The 16,742-nt window shown below is 39.6% G+C and overlaps 1 protein-coding gene across 1 annotated transcript; it reads right to left on the reverse strand.

Annotated features, from left to right (window-relative positions):
• Positions 1 to 2,504: 2,504 nt before the first annotated feature.
• Positions 2,505 to 6,649, reverse strand: LOC137613552 (taste receptor type 1 member 1-like). The gene is made up of 6 exons (XM_068342875.1): positions 6,468 to 6,649; positions 5,963 to 6,260; positions 5,096 to 5,818; positions 4,595 to 4,801; positions 4,249 to 4,369; positions 2,505 to 3,433 (listed from the first exon to the last, which is right to left on the reverse strand). The coding sequence occupies exons 1-6, from the start codon at positions 6,647 to 6,649 to the stop codon at positions 2,505 to 2,507; spliced, it is 2,460 nt and encodes an 819-aa protein (XP_068198976.1).
• Positions 6,650 to 16,742: the final 10,093 nt, after the last annotated feature.

Consider the following 16,742-nt stretch of genomic DNA (forward strand, 5'->3'; position numbering starts at 1 on the left):
CTTGATAAGGATATTTAGTATCATGGAGCCTTCACATCAGGTCATAAATACTAACGCTTTGGGTACTAATGACAAATAGAGAGACACAAGTAAATTCATTATTGAGCCCAACGGACATTCAGGGAGTCACTCTCACAGACACTTCAGGGTATAAGACTGTAACAGAAATTAAAAAAACCCTTTCGGCTTGTCCCGTTAGGGGTCGACACAGCGTGTCATCCTTTTGCCATTTTAGATGAACGTTCATATTTGTTTGGCAAATTTTTATACGCCGGATGCCCTTCCTGCCACAACCCAATACATTTATCCAGGCTTGGGACCGGCCTACAGTTGGCACTGACGTCTGCCTCCCGCAGGTCTGCAGCATACGTGTGAAGTGTTCGCTCCAAGCATTGACTCCATTCACTGCCCCTCCATGGAAGCTTATTTGAAGAATACACCAGTTTTAAACAAAATAAGTGATAAATGACCAGGATTCTCAACAAAATTTAAATTCAGGCAGCTGTTAGCTTATCATTTTGCTTGGAATGGAGGAACATTCCTGAGTGAGGCACAGTAAACTAATTTGAAAAAACATTCATCACTGAATTTATTGTGATAGTTATGTTTTAATATAGAAGCCTCTCCCAAAAAAACAAACGCTTCCTCTTATGAATGATCCAGCATCAGTCAGCACTCAACCACACAATCTGAATAGGAAAATTAGCAATAGCTCATATTAGGAAAGGGATAAATCGGAAGGACTGTCACCACAATTTGAATTGAGGCAACCAGCTGCTCAACAAGCATGAATTATCATTATGCATGGTAGGAAGGAATAGGCTGCCATCAACTCACGCAGACTACTGTAGACTAACCTTAGAGAGCTGGGAGCTAACATTCAACTTTTTTGAACCATTGTTTTTAGATTTCAACTCTGTTTAGTCTTGACTTTCTTCAGTGGAGCAAAGACACGTATCACATTCCTCATGGAAGGTGTCGGTTCATTGACTCTGAAGAATTTGCATGCTTGTCACATTTCAGAGGCAAGTATGCAACCTGGTCAATCTGAGCGAGAGCCACAACAACAGAAAATGTTTTGGGTGTTGCAAATGTGGCGTGATGTACAACAAGCAGTTTGCAGTCATAATGTTAGGCTCAACCGTGTCTAGCAAGGACTATGATGATTTTCCAGAAATCACCTCTATCATTTGAAGTGGTATGCGACCAACTAGACAGTGGAATGTGGGCAACAGAGTTGTTATTTACATCTATTTGCTTTCTTATCAAATCTTACAAACTAATTTTTATTTGGAGTGATCATCTCCAGTGCATCCTCAACATTTAATGCCTTTTTAAAATGGGACCAACACAAGACATTTAAACCTTGTTTTGTTTTGGATTTTTTTGATATGCCTGAGGCAGAGAATCAATTTCAGTACTGATCAGCAAAATTTTTTCACTAAAGATTTTAACATTTTTTAAATCTTTTTTTTTGCATTGGTTTAAATATGATTTGATTTGAACAGCTTGAGTTGGATTAGCTTGAGTTAAGCATGCAGTTCATGCCCACTTTTTTACTGCTCTTATTAGTTTATTATAATTGTAATTCTTAATATATACTGATACAATATTTTTCTAAATAAAGTTGAAGTTATACACAGATAATGAACCTGATATTTCAGGTTAAGTATAAGAGACAAAAAAGAAATTTATGAAAAAAAAAGATCAAAGTTTAGACTCACTGTAGGTTTACAACTATTATACAACATGCAATAAATAAATCCACTTTGACATTCATAGAGCTTCAGCGTACAGGTACATTCACTGTCCCGCAGACAGGATGTTGATTTCATAGTAAAGTGCTGCCATCAAAGGGTGAAAAACGGAAGAGCAAACACATTCTGTTCTGTCTTGATTACATGACTATATGAATGTAACATTTAATGTCCTGAAGCTCTTTGATAACCACAATTTTAGTGTTGGCATGTAAAATTATGTGCAATGAATCAGTTATATGTTTTTTAGTCCACATTTCAACAGTACAGACGCATTTTCTCTTAGATGTTCATTCTGAGGACGAATTCAGGCAGTCAACTGAGTCTGTGCAGACCTTATTCTCCACATCGTCATCAAGCACACCTTTGAGATTTGATGGTCTTTTAATTGAGATTTCCTCTCTCTCTCTCTCTCTCTCTCTCTCTCTCTCTCTCTCTCTCTCTCTCTCTCTCTCTCTCTCTCTCTCTCACTCTCTCTCAGGCAATACAAATGAAATTGGGGAGACGAATAAAAGACTCATTGATTGAATTCTAAAAAACAAATTGGCTTATTTCACAAAATGCTGATTTATTCCTTTAATGATTATATTTGAACAGAGTTAGCAGAAGTGTTTTATCATTTTCACATTTTTAACTTAAAGTGATCACATACATAAAAGTGATTTACTACTCTGAATATTAAGCAAAAACTTCTGTTTAGAAGTAGAACGCAACTTGGTTCTTCTGTCAGGAGAGAAACACATTTAGCTACTGACTAATTGTTTTGGTATAATTCTGAATGATTCCCTGGAAGTGCTGCTGTGTGTTTTTGTGTGGTTGGATAATGATAATATAACATTTTGGGAGGAAATACCAGAACAGAAAGGAGTAAAGACTGGATAGCACTGCCAACGCATTGAGAGTTTGGATGTACTTGCCATGGTAAAGCATATACTCTGTGGCAAAGATGATCCAGGTGAGGATTAACACAAGCAGGCAGAAGGTTATTGCTTTGGCCTCATTATAATTTTTAGGTAGGTCTTTTCCCATATAGGAAAAAATAAAGCAGAGGAAGCACAAAGTCACAAGTAAAACCACAGAAATGAAGATTCCTCTAAGACTAATATCACAACCAAGTATGATTTTGTCTGGGTACCAGTAGGTATCATTGTAGGGCTTAGGTGGATTATAAGAATATCCAATGACAAGCAAGAGTGCCTGAGTAACAAAGGCCACAGTGATGACCAACCACTGCCCGTGATATTTCATCCACCAACTATGGAGTTTGGGGAACTTGGCAGCAATTTTGAAAATGCAAACAATTTGAAAAGAACGAACAACAAAACAAGCAAGACAAACAGTGTAGAACAAAAGAAAAGGTAAGAACCTTAAGACACAAAAGGACATTGTTGGCTTGTCAAAATAAAAGAATACACTTACAGTACAGAGAGTTAGGCAGCCTAAAATAAGGAAGCACATTGGCCCCCCAGCAGATCTGACAACAGGTGTGTGATAGTTGATGGCAAAGACAACAGACGTGGCTAATGTGAGACCCACAAAGACCCAGGCCCCAACCATGATCAGTATCGCTCCACTGTCTGTGAATGGGACATATTCCACCACCCGCAGGCTGCATGATGTACTTCCTGGTTCAGACCATTCTGTGTCCTTACAGGGGAGGCAGTTGTAGGGGTCTTCTGTTACACAAGAGAACAATAAACTGCCAAGAACTTTAAAATTTAGTAAAAGAGCATACAAGATGAGGGTGCAGTTTTCATTACATCCTGCTTCAAAGCGGTGATGTATCGTGTTTGTCAGTGTTTGTGTGTTTGTCCATTAGTCCTTCCGTCTGTCCGTTAGTCCACCAAATATCTTCGCAATAGTAGCAGATAGAAAGATGAAACAAAAAGCCCATTACTCGGACGGCAAAGGGGACAAAAATGAGATGATGACTTTGACCTTGAGAAAACTAGTTCAAGGTCAAATTTTAACTTTTTGTTCACTCAGGAACTGGATAAGATAGAAAGACAAGGGAGAAGGCCAGTGTGAGTAAGACCATAGATCAAAGCTAGTGCTTTGATCTATGAAAGTATGTCAGATTGCTAGCTTTGATCTTTGACCTTTGCGAGTAGTTCAGGGTAAAATTTTGACTTCAGGGGTGTTGCGGGATGTTGCAGTCTATGACTGCATTGGTTCTTGTTAAGGAAATGAAGTAGTGGTCCTCTGTTTTATATGATAAAAAGAGATTTTCTGTGGGTGAAATTACTTTATTGTTTCTTGAAATTACCAACCTGATTATTTTTGCAAGAGCAAAAGTTTTCATTGTGACCTATAACTGTTTAAGTTTTACATTTATCAACATTTAATTGATAATTTTAAACATTGACGTCTATAAAGCTTTTTCCAATTAAGGTTAAGTGTTAAACTCTCATATTCATACAAGAGCAAATGTACCCAACTATTGGATTGACAATTGGGTACTTTTTTTCCCCTGATGTTCATATTTATTTACCTGTACTATTGATATATGTTCCATTTTGACAGACCATACAGCTGAAGCAGCATTTCTGGATTCCATTTTGCTTTTTTACGTGACCAACAGGACACTCTGGGGAGCATAATGAACTGGGCACCTGTACAAGTCAGGAAAAGAGTCAGCGGACACAATACTATGAAAGAAGCAGGGAAACAAGAGAAACGTTGCTACGTAACATTGAATATTTAATTTCATTAACAATTTTGTACAAGAATGCAAGCATTCATGTCAGTGTGAAAAAGCAAACACAATGTGTTCTACCAGCCTAAATGTCATTCCTTATATAATATATTCAAATATAAGTGGGGGAAATATGACTTACTTCTCCTCTTGTATACCACTGAATTTTGGTGCTGTTGATGACAAATATGACTGACGGGTGAAACTTATAAAAGCCGATCTCCTCTACATCACCACTGTGGTTCCAGAAAACTATAGAATAGGATCCATATTTGGGGTCACCCTCCTCATTAAACTCAATGCTTTGGTTTAAAAGTGTAAAGTTGGACTTCTTTAGCTCTGCTAGAACCTGATGTAGACACACAAAGTTCAGACTACCATTATTTTTTTCTGTTTTCACACTAACAAGTTTGACTGTAAAATAGGAGATGTTTCAGGGTTTTGCCCCTGCTTCAGTTGGAGGTTATTTGGTAAGTGGCGGTCAGAAATATCAGAAATATCTTTATATATCTTTATATATTTATTTTCAGGATGTAATATTTTATGAGATACGCTACTAGCTGGAAATAATATTCAAGATGAAATGTCTTTTAACAACATATTTATAAAGTAAAATTAACTAAATGATAATTAGATTACTTACCATGTGTGGGTACACTGTCATATTGCCACTACACTGATGACTACCACACTGCAAAGTGTTGTGTAAGGCATGAGCAATAGCATAGACAGCGGAATAGACAGGGAAAGAAAAGGATGGGTCCAGAGCACGGATATGTTTTCCACTTAGGTTGCTGCAGTTAGAAGCCTGATTACAAAATGTCTCTTCTGCTTTTTCACAGTACCGCTGACTTTTAGCAGAATTTAAAAAATGATCAAAACCAGGTATGGTCACAACTGGTTGAGACACTCCGATCACAGTTCCAATATTTTTGATTCCTTTCTCCTTGGGGAGCCTCTCATTTAAAGACCATGTGTCACCGGCTATCCACACCTTGTTTGTGATATTCAGCTCTATTGCCGACTCAATTAGAGCTTCAGCAACCATTTTTGGAGTGAAAACAACAATGATATATATATCCTGTGCCTCTATCTGTTTAAAGGTTTGGGAAATGTTTGTATTGGCATTGAGGTCTTTGGTGTATGCCAGACAAATGTCAGTATCCTTAATCCTCTTTCTGAATGTTTCCTGGCCATCTTCACCAAAATCATCATCACTGTTCAGGAAAGCAATCCAAGTCCAGTTGAAGTGCAGAATTATCCTAACAATCACTTCTATAGCATCTTTATTGGAATGCACTGTTCTTAGGAAAGAAGGAAATTTCCCTTTCTCTGCAAAAGCGGTCGCCGCAGCTCCATAACTCACCTGATTAATGAGCAACAGAGAAATTGTCTTTGTGTCATTTTCACTGACATGACATTTTTCTCAAATGACAATTTAAAAACTACTAAACTTTTCGGAAGATTAAAAATATCAGTTACGTGATTATATTAATAACTGGAAACTTGCCAGAGGAATGAGATCCATCATGAATAATGGAACTACTGTTGAGGTGTCAGTACTGGAGAATGGGCCGACCACTGCTATCACATTGGACCGATTCTCATGTGATTCACCAAAAGTTTGGATTAAGCCATTGACTGAGATGAGTTTCAAAATTCCTGGGAAAATATCTGTATCTGAGCAGTGGTCAAATATTTCATAGCCCAGGGATACATTTGGCAGCAGGTTGGTAGAGTTATTGATTTCTTCCACTGAGAATCTCATCAACTGAAACTTTCGATAGTTTGATGGAATGAGTGGTTGACTGAGGACGGAGAAAACACAGCAGTAAGAATTACATTTAAATTAATGTTATTAGCCTTCTACATATACTGTATGTACAGAATATTACAGAAAAAATGATTTTACACATTAACTAAGTCACCTAACATTATTGTTATACTATGTTTAAAAACAGAATATTTATTTGAACTAGAGAAGGTGTTTATTCTGTGTTAACTATGATACTCACCTGGAACAGTCAAATGCTTCTGGTCTATCGTGATAGATAGCGCTACTGACATGATGAATATTGAAAAGTCCACCGATCAAAAAATCTCCTTCAAGCTGAAACTCTGAGGCTGGGGCAGTGTGTAGAGCAAATGCATGTAGAAGAGACTCCACAAGACAAAGAGAAACAAGAAAACATCTCATTGTTGAAGCAATCACTTACCAATCTAATGTCAATGTGAATTGGAATAGCCTCTAAAACATCAAACAACGTGATGCTCAAAACAACAACAAACCCCAATTATTCCTTCCCATGCACTTGGTAATGCATTTGGTCAGATTGTCAAATGTATACCTGTAAATGAGATTACACAAATCAGTATGCAAAAACCATCTCCTCACCCCTTCTCCTCCAGGGAGTGAAGAGCACCAAAGACAACAATAGGTTGAACAAAAACTGTGATTGTAAATGAAAACATTTAAAATGTTTAGTATTAAAAATTCAGCTTCTGTAAGTCAATAAACTTAAAGAAAGTGTTCTTTGATATACGATTAAAATTACTGTATATGAGTAAAATTTAAAAAATATCCCAATGCATCCTTGGTAATGAAAAATGCATCCTCTTTGTTTGCTTTTGATTGTCTTGAAAAATGTGCAGCAGATTTTGCTACTTAGAATGTAGATTTTAAAGTCGCCATAATGGCTATCCTGCATAAATATTCAGTATTTAAACATTAATATCACCTACGTGTAAGACGCTAACATTAAGAAACGCAACAGTTGAGGATGAGATATCTAACAAACTATTGAATTACACATGTTTGTTTACAACTTTTTTACTGTTTTCTATTTGTCTGAAGTGAAGACTCTGTAGCTTTTAAAATTCTTGACAACCCTCAGATCATTCTTCCTAATGTGTCTTGAGAATATGGATTCTCATAAGATTATTAGAAAATGGATGCAAAATAGAGTAAAGCATCATGAAATCATGCACCTACTATACTTCCATGGCATTAATCCCTCGTTCACTAAAAGATTTCTCTTAATTTTCATCAATATCCCACCCAGTCCTTTCCACAATACAAACTACGAAACTGACTCCTGCATCATTTAGTATCTCTCTGACAGCAAATTTTTATGTAACCCCTGTGTTAAAATCAAGGTATAAAATCTGAAAACTCTTGTGTCATTAATGTAGAACTTCTAAATTTCTAACTACCATTTTTTCAAGTAGTTAAATGAAAAATTCAGGCAAAAATTAATTCACGGAATTCAAAAAAACCTTTCAGAGACCATTGATTTATTTGTGAAAAGGATGCATTAAAGAGGAACATGAGGATGGAAAGTTCCACTGGGTCACAAACAAATACACACAAATGAATTAATTAATTCAACCAAATATCTTTGTTTATTCTAAACTCTTACAAATTTTCTCTGCATGACTTGATCTTTGGCCACACAGTTCATTTGAAAGAAGATAATTTGCAATCACTCTGCAGATGAAAGCAATATATGGCCACACCCTGACGTGGATTGTCATGAGAATTTGAATGCAAAAACTATAAATGACGGAAAGACCATGTTCTGCTTGGTCGGAAGGGATGGGCCCTCAACCAACGTCTGGACCGATATCTATGCAGACTAAAATCAGTGTTTTGAGGACCTACAGAACAAAGTCTGGTTAAGCTATTTTGGATACACTAAATGTTTGTAACTAGTGATGATAATATCATGCTCGTCGAATCTCATTAACTGTCTGCACCACATAGTTTTGTACATAGTAGTAGAAAAAAATACCAAAATTAATATTAATGGAATCAAGAAAAATACAGGGTTTTTTTGCTTTGTTGTTTGCTTTTACTGGGAAAACCTATTTTAAAGTGTATAGCATGCTGTTTCATTGATTGGGTTGATGGTCAAAACAGTAAAATGCAGTGCAACTATAAACTCACTGTAAATCACTTTAAGACAATAAACAAGAACCAAAGCAGTCAGAGACTGTGAAATCCCATGACACCCATGAATTCAAAATTTTACCTTGACCTACTCGCATAGGTCAAAGATCAAAGCTAGTGCTTCAGGGGCCTTGTTCACAATACTGTGTGATGTAATAAGACTAACACATATACTGTATATATGCATGTACTGAGAGTGAGAAGAAAATTTCCCCTCTGGGGATCAATAAAGTGTGAATCATTATTATTATTTATTATTAGTGCTCAGACCTACTGTACTTTAATGGGTCAAAGCAGTAGCTTTGATCTATGGTCTTACTCTGGCCTTCTCCCTTGCCTTTATATCTTATCCAGTTCCTGAGAGAGTAGAGTAGAGTGTACAAAAGTTAGAATTTGACCTTGATCTAGTTTCCGTTCCATCCTGCCTGTACACGCTTCTTCACCTTTTTTCCAGACTCTCCATTGCTCTAGACTGTTGACCCTAAGTACTTAAAATCCTCCACCTTCTTGATCTCTTCTCCTTGTAACCTCACTCTTCCACACATGTACTCTGTTTTACTGCGGCTAACCTTCATTCCTCTCCTTTCCAGGATAAACCTCCACCTCTCTAGCTTCTCCTCCACCTGTTCCCTGCTCTCACTGCAGATCACAATGTCATCTGCAAACATCATAGTCCATGGAGATTCCTGTCTAACCTCGTCTGTCAGCCTGTCCATCACCATAGCAAACAAGAAGGGGCTCAGAGCTGATCCCTGATGCAGTCCCACCTCCACCTTGAACTCCTCTGTCACACCTACAGCACACATCATCACTGTCTTACAGTTGTCATACATGTCATGCACCGCTCTAACATACTTCTCTGCCACTCCAGATTCCTCATACAATACCACAGTTCCTCTCTGGGCACCCTGTCATAAGCTTTCTCCAGATCTAGAAAAACACAATGCAGCTCCGTTTCGTCTTTTCTGTACTTCTCTATCAACATCCTCAAAGCATTTACTGCATCTTTAGTACTCTTTTTTGGCATGAAACCATACTGCTGCTCTCCCATAACTTCATTGTATGGCTCATCAGCTTTATTCCCCTGTAGTTGCCACAACTCTGCACATCTCCCTTGTTCTAAAAATGGGCATCAGCACACTTCTCCTCCATTCCTCAGGCATCTTCTCACTATCCAAGATCCTGTTGAACAATCCAGTCAGAAAGTCTACTGCCACTTCTCCTAGACACTTCCAAACAACTATGGGTATATCATCAGGACCGACTGCCTTTCCACTCTTCATCCTCTCCAGTGCCCTCCTCACTTCATCCTAACTAATCTTTGCTGCATCCTGGTCCACAACAGTCACCTCTTCTAGTCTTTGTTCTCTCTCATTTTACACATTCATCAACTCTTCAAAGTACTCTTTCCATCTTCCCATCACACTACTGGCACCTGTCAATAGACTTCCATCCCTATCCTTAATCACCTAAACCTGCTACACATCCTTCCCATCTCTCTCTCTGTCTCTCTGTCTTGCCAATCGGTATAGATCAGTCTCTCGCTCCTTACTGTCCAACCTAGCATACAAGTCATCATAAGCTTCTTGTTTGGCCTTTGCTACTTATACCTTCACCTTACGCTGCATCTCCCTGTACTCCTGTCTATTCTCCTCAGTCCTCTCAGTGTCCCACTTCTTCTTAGCTAACCTTTCTCTGTATGCACTCCTGTACCTCCTCATTCCACCACCAAGTCTCCTTATCTACTTTCCTCCCAGATGACACACCAAGTACTCTCTTACCTGTCTCCCTGATCACATTAGCTGAGTTGTCCAGTCATTTGGAAGCACCTCTTGACCACCCAGACACTGTCTTAACTCCTTCCTAAAAGTCATGCTACACTCTTCCTTTTTCAGCTTCCACCATTTCGTCCTCTGCTCTGACTTTGCTGTCTTCATCTTCCTCACCACAAGAGTCATCCTACACACCACCATCCTATGCTGTTTGGCTACACTCTCACCTACCACTACTTTGCAGTCACTGATCTCCCTCAGGTTACACCATCTACACAAGATGTAGTCTTACCTGTGTGCTCCTACCACCACTCTTATAGGTCACCGTATGTTCCTTCCTCTTCTGGAAGAAAGTATTCACTATAGCCATTTCCATCCTTTTTGCAAAGTCAACTACCATTTGTCCTTCTGCATTCCTCTCCTGGATACCAAAACTGCCCATCACCTCCTCATCACCTCTGTTACCTGCACCAACATGTCCATTGAAGTCTGCACCAATGATAACTCTCTCACTTCTAGGTATGCTCTGAATCAGTTCATCAAAGTCCAACCAGTATTTCTCCTTCTCCTCCAGCTTGCATCCTACCTGTGGAGCATACCCACTAACAACATTGAACATCACGCCTTCGATTTCTAGCTTCAGACTCATCACTCTATCTGACCCTGTTTTTACCTCCAGGACATTCCTAACAAACTCCTCCTTCAAGATAACTCCTACTCCATTTCTCTTCCTATCTACACCATGATAGAACAACTTGAACCCTGCTCCTAAACTTCTAACCTTGCTATCTGTCCACCTGGTCTCCTGGACACAAAGTATGACTACCTTACTCCTCTGCATCATGTCAACCAACTCTCTACCTTTTCCTGTCATAGTTCCAACATTCAGCCTCCCTACTCTTGGTCCTATACTCTTGGCGCTCCTCTTCTCTCTCTTCGTGCGAATACACTTTCCTCCTCTGCTCTCCTTGTTGGAGGCGAATGAAGGGCTGTAAAGACTGGATTGATATTGGATCCATAACTGGCATTGATTTCCTACCAAATCTTAAGCTGGATGTGAAACAGTGCTGTTTGGTTTAGACAGAACAATTAAATTGCTAAAAAAAAGGGCAGGAGGGGGCGGAGGGGGGCGGCAGTGGCTCAGCGGTAGAGCGAGTCGTCCAATCTTCTCAAGATCGGTGGTTCAATTCCTACTCCTGCCAAGATACCCGGAGTGTGTGATGACAGTGTAAGGTGTCATCCCACTGAGCACTGAGCACTGCCTAGGCGCCCCTGACCGAGGTGCCTTTGAGCGAGGCGCCCTTGAGCAAGTTGCTAGTTTGGGGCACACCAAGAAGGAACTGTCTGCCACCCCACTTCCCACTGCATGCTTACAGGCCCCCTTGTATGTGTGTGTGTTAATGGGACCTGTACATACTAATATATATGCACTGGCAGGAACCTGTGGAAATTCCGATAAAATAGTAATATCAGACTTCATACCAAATATATGGAAACAAATGTATTGGTATTATAAACCAAGCGCACTCATTGCAGAGTTCTCCCAGAATTCCTTGTTTTTGGCGAGGAACGTGAATGAATGAATGAATAAAATAAATAAGTATATAAACTTTATGACTCAAAGAAAAAAACAGACGAACAAATATCCAACTGTCAAGCACGTTTATCAACGTGTCTTCGACGTGGAGCTGTTATACATCAGAAAATAGCCGGTTTTAACTCCATCCATTGTGTATACATGTAGACATGGGTCACACACACTAATGTCACAGCGGTTTCCATCGCAGGGAGACGCCCCCCAGATAAAAAAAGTTTCGGTTACAGCGTCCACATGACAACACATACCTGGCTTTCAAAAACTTCACTATAGCCAGCGTGTTCATCCCGGATATCTGCGTAATCGTGTGGATGAAAGGCGTGACCGCAACAAAAAGTCCCAATGCCCGATGCCTTACGCCATATTGTTAACGTGATTCCTTTTGGCAGATGCACTGTGATTGGTTGGGCGCCTTGATTTGTTGGGCACTTGATTGACAGGTAGTGGGTAGAGTTAAAACGTGACACTGTGAGGTTTTCAAGTGAGCTTATTCAAATACAGTATATAGGTGGGGAGATGCGTTTGATTTACAAATGAATAGAGTGTGTTCTTAATTTCCCTTCAGGGATTACATCAGTAGACAAAATAATAATAATAATATTAATATCAAGTTGGCATAAATTGAGGCATGTAATAATTATTGATCTTTGGTTCGTGAATATTGGTTTAAATTTTCATTCAATGGAAAGAGAAGATTTGTATGTCTGTTAAACAGAGATGGACAGAGTACTTGACCCCAGTACTTGAGTAAGAAATACTTCTGGTCAAAATTTACTCCGCTACAAGTAAGAGTAGCCCAGTCAATTTTACATTACTTGAGTAAGAGTAAAAAAGTACTTGCTTTTAAATGTACTTAAGTATTCGAGAGTAAATGCTTTTAAATGTACTTAAAGTAAGAGTAAGAGTAAATTCCTATTTTCTTCGATGAGAATGGACCTGACTGAATTACTGTCATTTTACAATTTTATATACAGTATAGTACCTCGTATCTCTTGTTTCAGAGAAAACGCTTTGAAACCACCTGCACTGATGTGCTTGCCTGTAGAACCATTATGTTACACTGTACCAAGCCTTCCCCAACATCCGTAAAAATGGAAATAAAATTAATGAAATCATCAAAGAGGACAATTATGTCATTTTCACATTTTATTAAACAATTCTCCTCTTCCATACACACACAAGACCAAATGGAGCCATACAGGCCCAACCAACTTTAACTGGGGACCAACTGGAACCCCTAAAGGACCCTGGTGGACTACTGGTTGAGAATCACTGCAAACTAAATCTCTGCTTTCAACAACTCAATGTTTACAGGAAGGACATATCCCAGTAACACAATATTCGTCTCTCCCAGACTGTCTGTCTCCCCCCACCTGTCTGTCTGTCTGTCCCCCCCCCCCCCCAATCTGTGTGTCTCCCCTTGCCCCCCAGTCTGTGTGTCTCTGTAGCCCTGTGTCCGCCAGTCTCTGTCAGTCTGTAGTACTGTAAAATTAAGTGACAAGAGGTCTCTAGGTGTGACTTTTGTCAGTTTTTCGCCGGCAAACACAATAAGCATTTGAAAATGTACTTTTTCTTGTCTGAGTCCGCGTTGTCCTTTTTCACTTCTACAAACTCGAACATATCTTTAAGATGAGGCCATGGGTTTTCTTCCTCCACCTCATAAAACTCCGGCTCATCATGTTCATCAGATTCAACGGAGGCTTCTTCGGCAGTCGCCATTGCCACCGCGGTCTTGTTTTGAGCTGATTCGGTAGGGGATGACGTATTTATGCTTTTACGTAAATCCCAGTTGAGAATTTGTACCGTGATAGGTTTCCTTCTTTGACTAACACTGCGTGTGGCCAATTGCATATTAAGGGGGGGGCAACAAAAACAACAAAAGGCAAACCTAAAAGTAACGAGTATTCATGAGCCTTCTCAGAAATTAACTCGAGTAAGAGTAAAAATCGTTGCCTTGGAAATGTATTCGAGTAAGAGTAATAAGTATGAAAGAATTCTAGTATTTGAGTAAAGTAAAAATCCTCAGAATCTGTACTTAAGTAAAGTACTTAAGTAAATTTACTCCATTACTGTCCACCCCTGCTGTTAAAGCGAAGTTCTGTTCAGAGTTTATGCCAGGATTTGGATCCACATTGGTGGTCAGAGGGCTGATACAGTTTATTACTTATACAAACCTGTAGAAAAACCTTTGCTCTGTGTTGTCATCAGCTGTGGAAGCCAAATAGGAAAGTTTATCATTGTTTTACATCAGTTACGGGCCATGCATTTCACACCTAGACCTTCAGTATGTTCTCCTTAGTCAAATGTGAATAAATACATCCCATAATACTGTAAGCAGCTCTCACCGCTGCCACCAATGTAGTGTTCAGGACTGAGGCTTTTATTTCTTAGGGTCAGGAACAGGGTCAGGAACAGGAACAGGATCAGACTCGAGGCGGGGAGCAGGAACAGGATCAGACTCGAGGCGGGGAGCAGGAACAGGATCAGACTCGAGGCGGGGAGCAGGAACAGGATCAGACTCGAGGCGGGGAGCAGGAACAGGATCAGACTCGAGGCGGGGTGCAGGAACAGGATCAGACTCGAGGCGGGGTGCAGGAACAGGAGCAGAGTCGAGGCGGGGTTCAGGAACAGGAGCAGACTGGCGTCCGGGCGGGGGTACCGGAACCGGCACTGGAACAGGCTCGAGGTCTGGCAAAAAAGGTGGAGCTGGAATTCCAGCGTAAGCTGCCAGCCATGCCCAGGTGTCTCTCCCTCTCTGTTTCCACTCGACAGCCTGTTCCAGATTCCAGGAATTGCTGCTAGTCAGGGCAGCAAGGAGGTTGGTGTCTGCTGGGTCCAGAGTTGGCTGGTTCATTCTGTCACGTGAGGCGGAATATGGACCCAAGTGCAGGACACCAAAAGCAAATCTTCCCTCCATGATTTATTAACAAAACGTAAAAATTCTCCAGACAGACAAGAAACTAATAATCAGGACAGACTACCAGGAACCAAACATGAGCAATGCACCAGCTCTGAGCTCTCATTGAGCCAGGCTTAAAAAGCCTTAGAGTCATTAGCTCAAAACAAGTTCAGGTGAGATGATCACCATGGTATGTGGATGAGTCTCAGGTGTGGACCCGTGGCTCCACCCACCAGCTTGGCCTCTCCCTGCCACACAGCAACACTGCCACGCCAAACCGTGACAACTACGTTACAGAACAAAACCACTGAAATGGTCATCATTTATGACACCGCAGCTAGAGAAACAAAATAAATACACTAACACACTACTAGATGTTGCATCACCTCTATCATGTATAAAATGGGCTATTTTCCAGCACGGACACAAGTCTTTGTGTATTTCCACTACAACGACACAGCTGTGCAAGTGCGCCACATTATTTATACACACTGCAGAAGAGCAACATTTTTTTTTTCATTTTAAGTATAGTTGTCACTTTGTTTTGTTTTAATTGATTTGATATAAATGAAATTGAATTACAAGAACATTAAATATGAAAACTTAGGTAAATTAAATTCTTGTGCTCACCGAAACAGCTATTCAAACAGCTCATTTAAACACAAAATCCATTCTCCTTTCGTTCCGTCAGAGCACTCTGTTAGCTAGAACAGGTTAGCTAGTTCAGGTTAGCTAGAACAGGTTAGCTAGAACAGGTTAGCCAGTTCAGGTTAGCCAGAACAGGTTAGTTAGAACAGGTTAGCCAGTTCAGGTTAGCCAGAACAGGTTAGTTAGAACAGGTTAGCCAGTTCAGGGATTGGACCCTCGTCTCACAAGAGCTTCTCTTCAAATGTGCGTCTGCATAGCGCTGCCTTCTCAGAATGAGTATCCAATCACAGGATACGTACATGTCAGGACAACGTGAGCTAGCTAGCATGTCCTAGAAGGCCAACTTGTGATCTGAATGGTTATCGCATCTGTCTAGTAAGGATATGTTCACGTTCACTCACAATGCAGGGAGACCTGCATTTTAGATTCTGAAGGTCCTGGGAAGATTTCATTCAACCTGGCAACACAAGCTAGCTGAATTCTGATTGGTTAAAACCTCTCTTAATCTAAAAATATAACACTGACCCAGTGTTGGCCTATGTCATATTATTTCCCAATGTATAATTTTATATTTTTACATATATTTGAATATATTTATTCAAGGAAAATGCATTAAAATATATTTAACTTTTATCATAAATATTATTATGATTTCTGGTTACGTTAGACCAGCAGAGAAGGTCTTGCTGGCCCTGACAGCCCACCACTGTTTTACACATTGGTTTCTGCTTGTTTTAATATTTTGACACAAAATCATTTTAGTCCAATTGGCTTTTAGTAGGTTATTGACAGTTACTATTATATTTGGAATTTCTGTGTCCATGGCTCATTGGTGTATCACAGAATCCTTGGAATCCACCAAATACAGAGGAAAATAATCAATTCCCTAAATCAGTGGCTATAATATCAGGTGTTGTCACTGTTTGGTGATTTATTCATAGAAATGTAGTCACAGCACAGAGAAATTGGTCCAAAAATTCTACTCTAACCCACAAACATATGAAAGATTATATACAGGATACACATGAATGGAAACTAGAGTGATGATGTGGAAATCTTGAGAATGGAGGCGGAGAATGATATTATTGTTATCAAACCTTCAGCTCAGGATGTGATTGTTGCTGGACTTGTTACCCTGATGAACTGCAGTGGAGGCAGCAGTGGTTGAACTAAAGACAATTTTTCAAAATAAATGTAATATATTAAACACAATAGTGATGCATTTGTGTTCTATGTTGCATCACTGAAAATCACACTGTGGCTGTGCCACGTTGCACCTATTATGTTCTGTGGAACAAAAAAAAGTATAAACAAGGGTTTCTATTGTAATGGTACTGTACAATCAGCAAAAAAATGACATATCTGCTTTGGTGTCAGTCTAAATTCCACTATTTTTTGTTCGGTTGCATATCTGTCCTTACACTC

This window comes from Antennarius striatus, chromosome 2 (genome assembly GCF_040054535.1).
Source record: "Antennarius striatus isolate MH-2024 chromosome 2, ASM4005453v1, whole genome shotgun sequence".
NCBI classification, from domain to species: Eukaryota; Metazoa; Chordata; class Actinopteri; order Lophiiformes; family Antennariidae; genus Antennarius; species Antennarius striatus.

Coding starts and splice junctions, on each gene's coding strand:
- LOC137613552 (XM_068342875.1), bottom strand. CDS start 6,649: ATGAGATGTTTTCTTGTTTCTCTTTGTCTTGTGGAGTCTCTTCTACAT. Junction 6,261..6,467: donor GAAGCATTTGACTGTTCCAG/GTGAGTATCATA, acceptor CTCCGTCCTCAG/TCAACCACTCATTCCATCAA. Junction 4,370..4,594: donor AGTGGTATACAAGAGGAGAA/GTAAGTCATATT, acceptor TGACTTGTACAG/GTGCCCAGTTCATTATGCTC.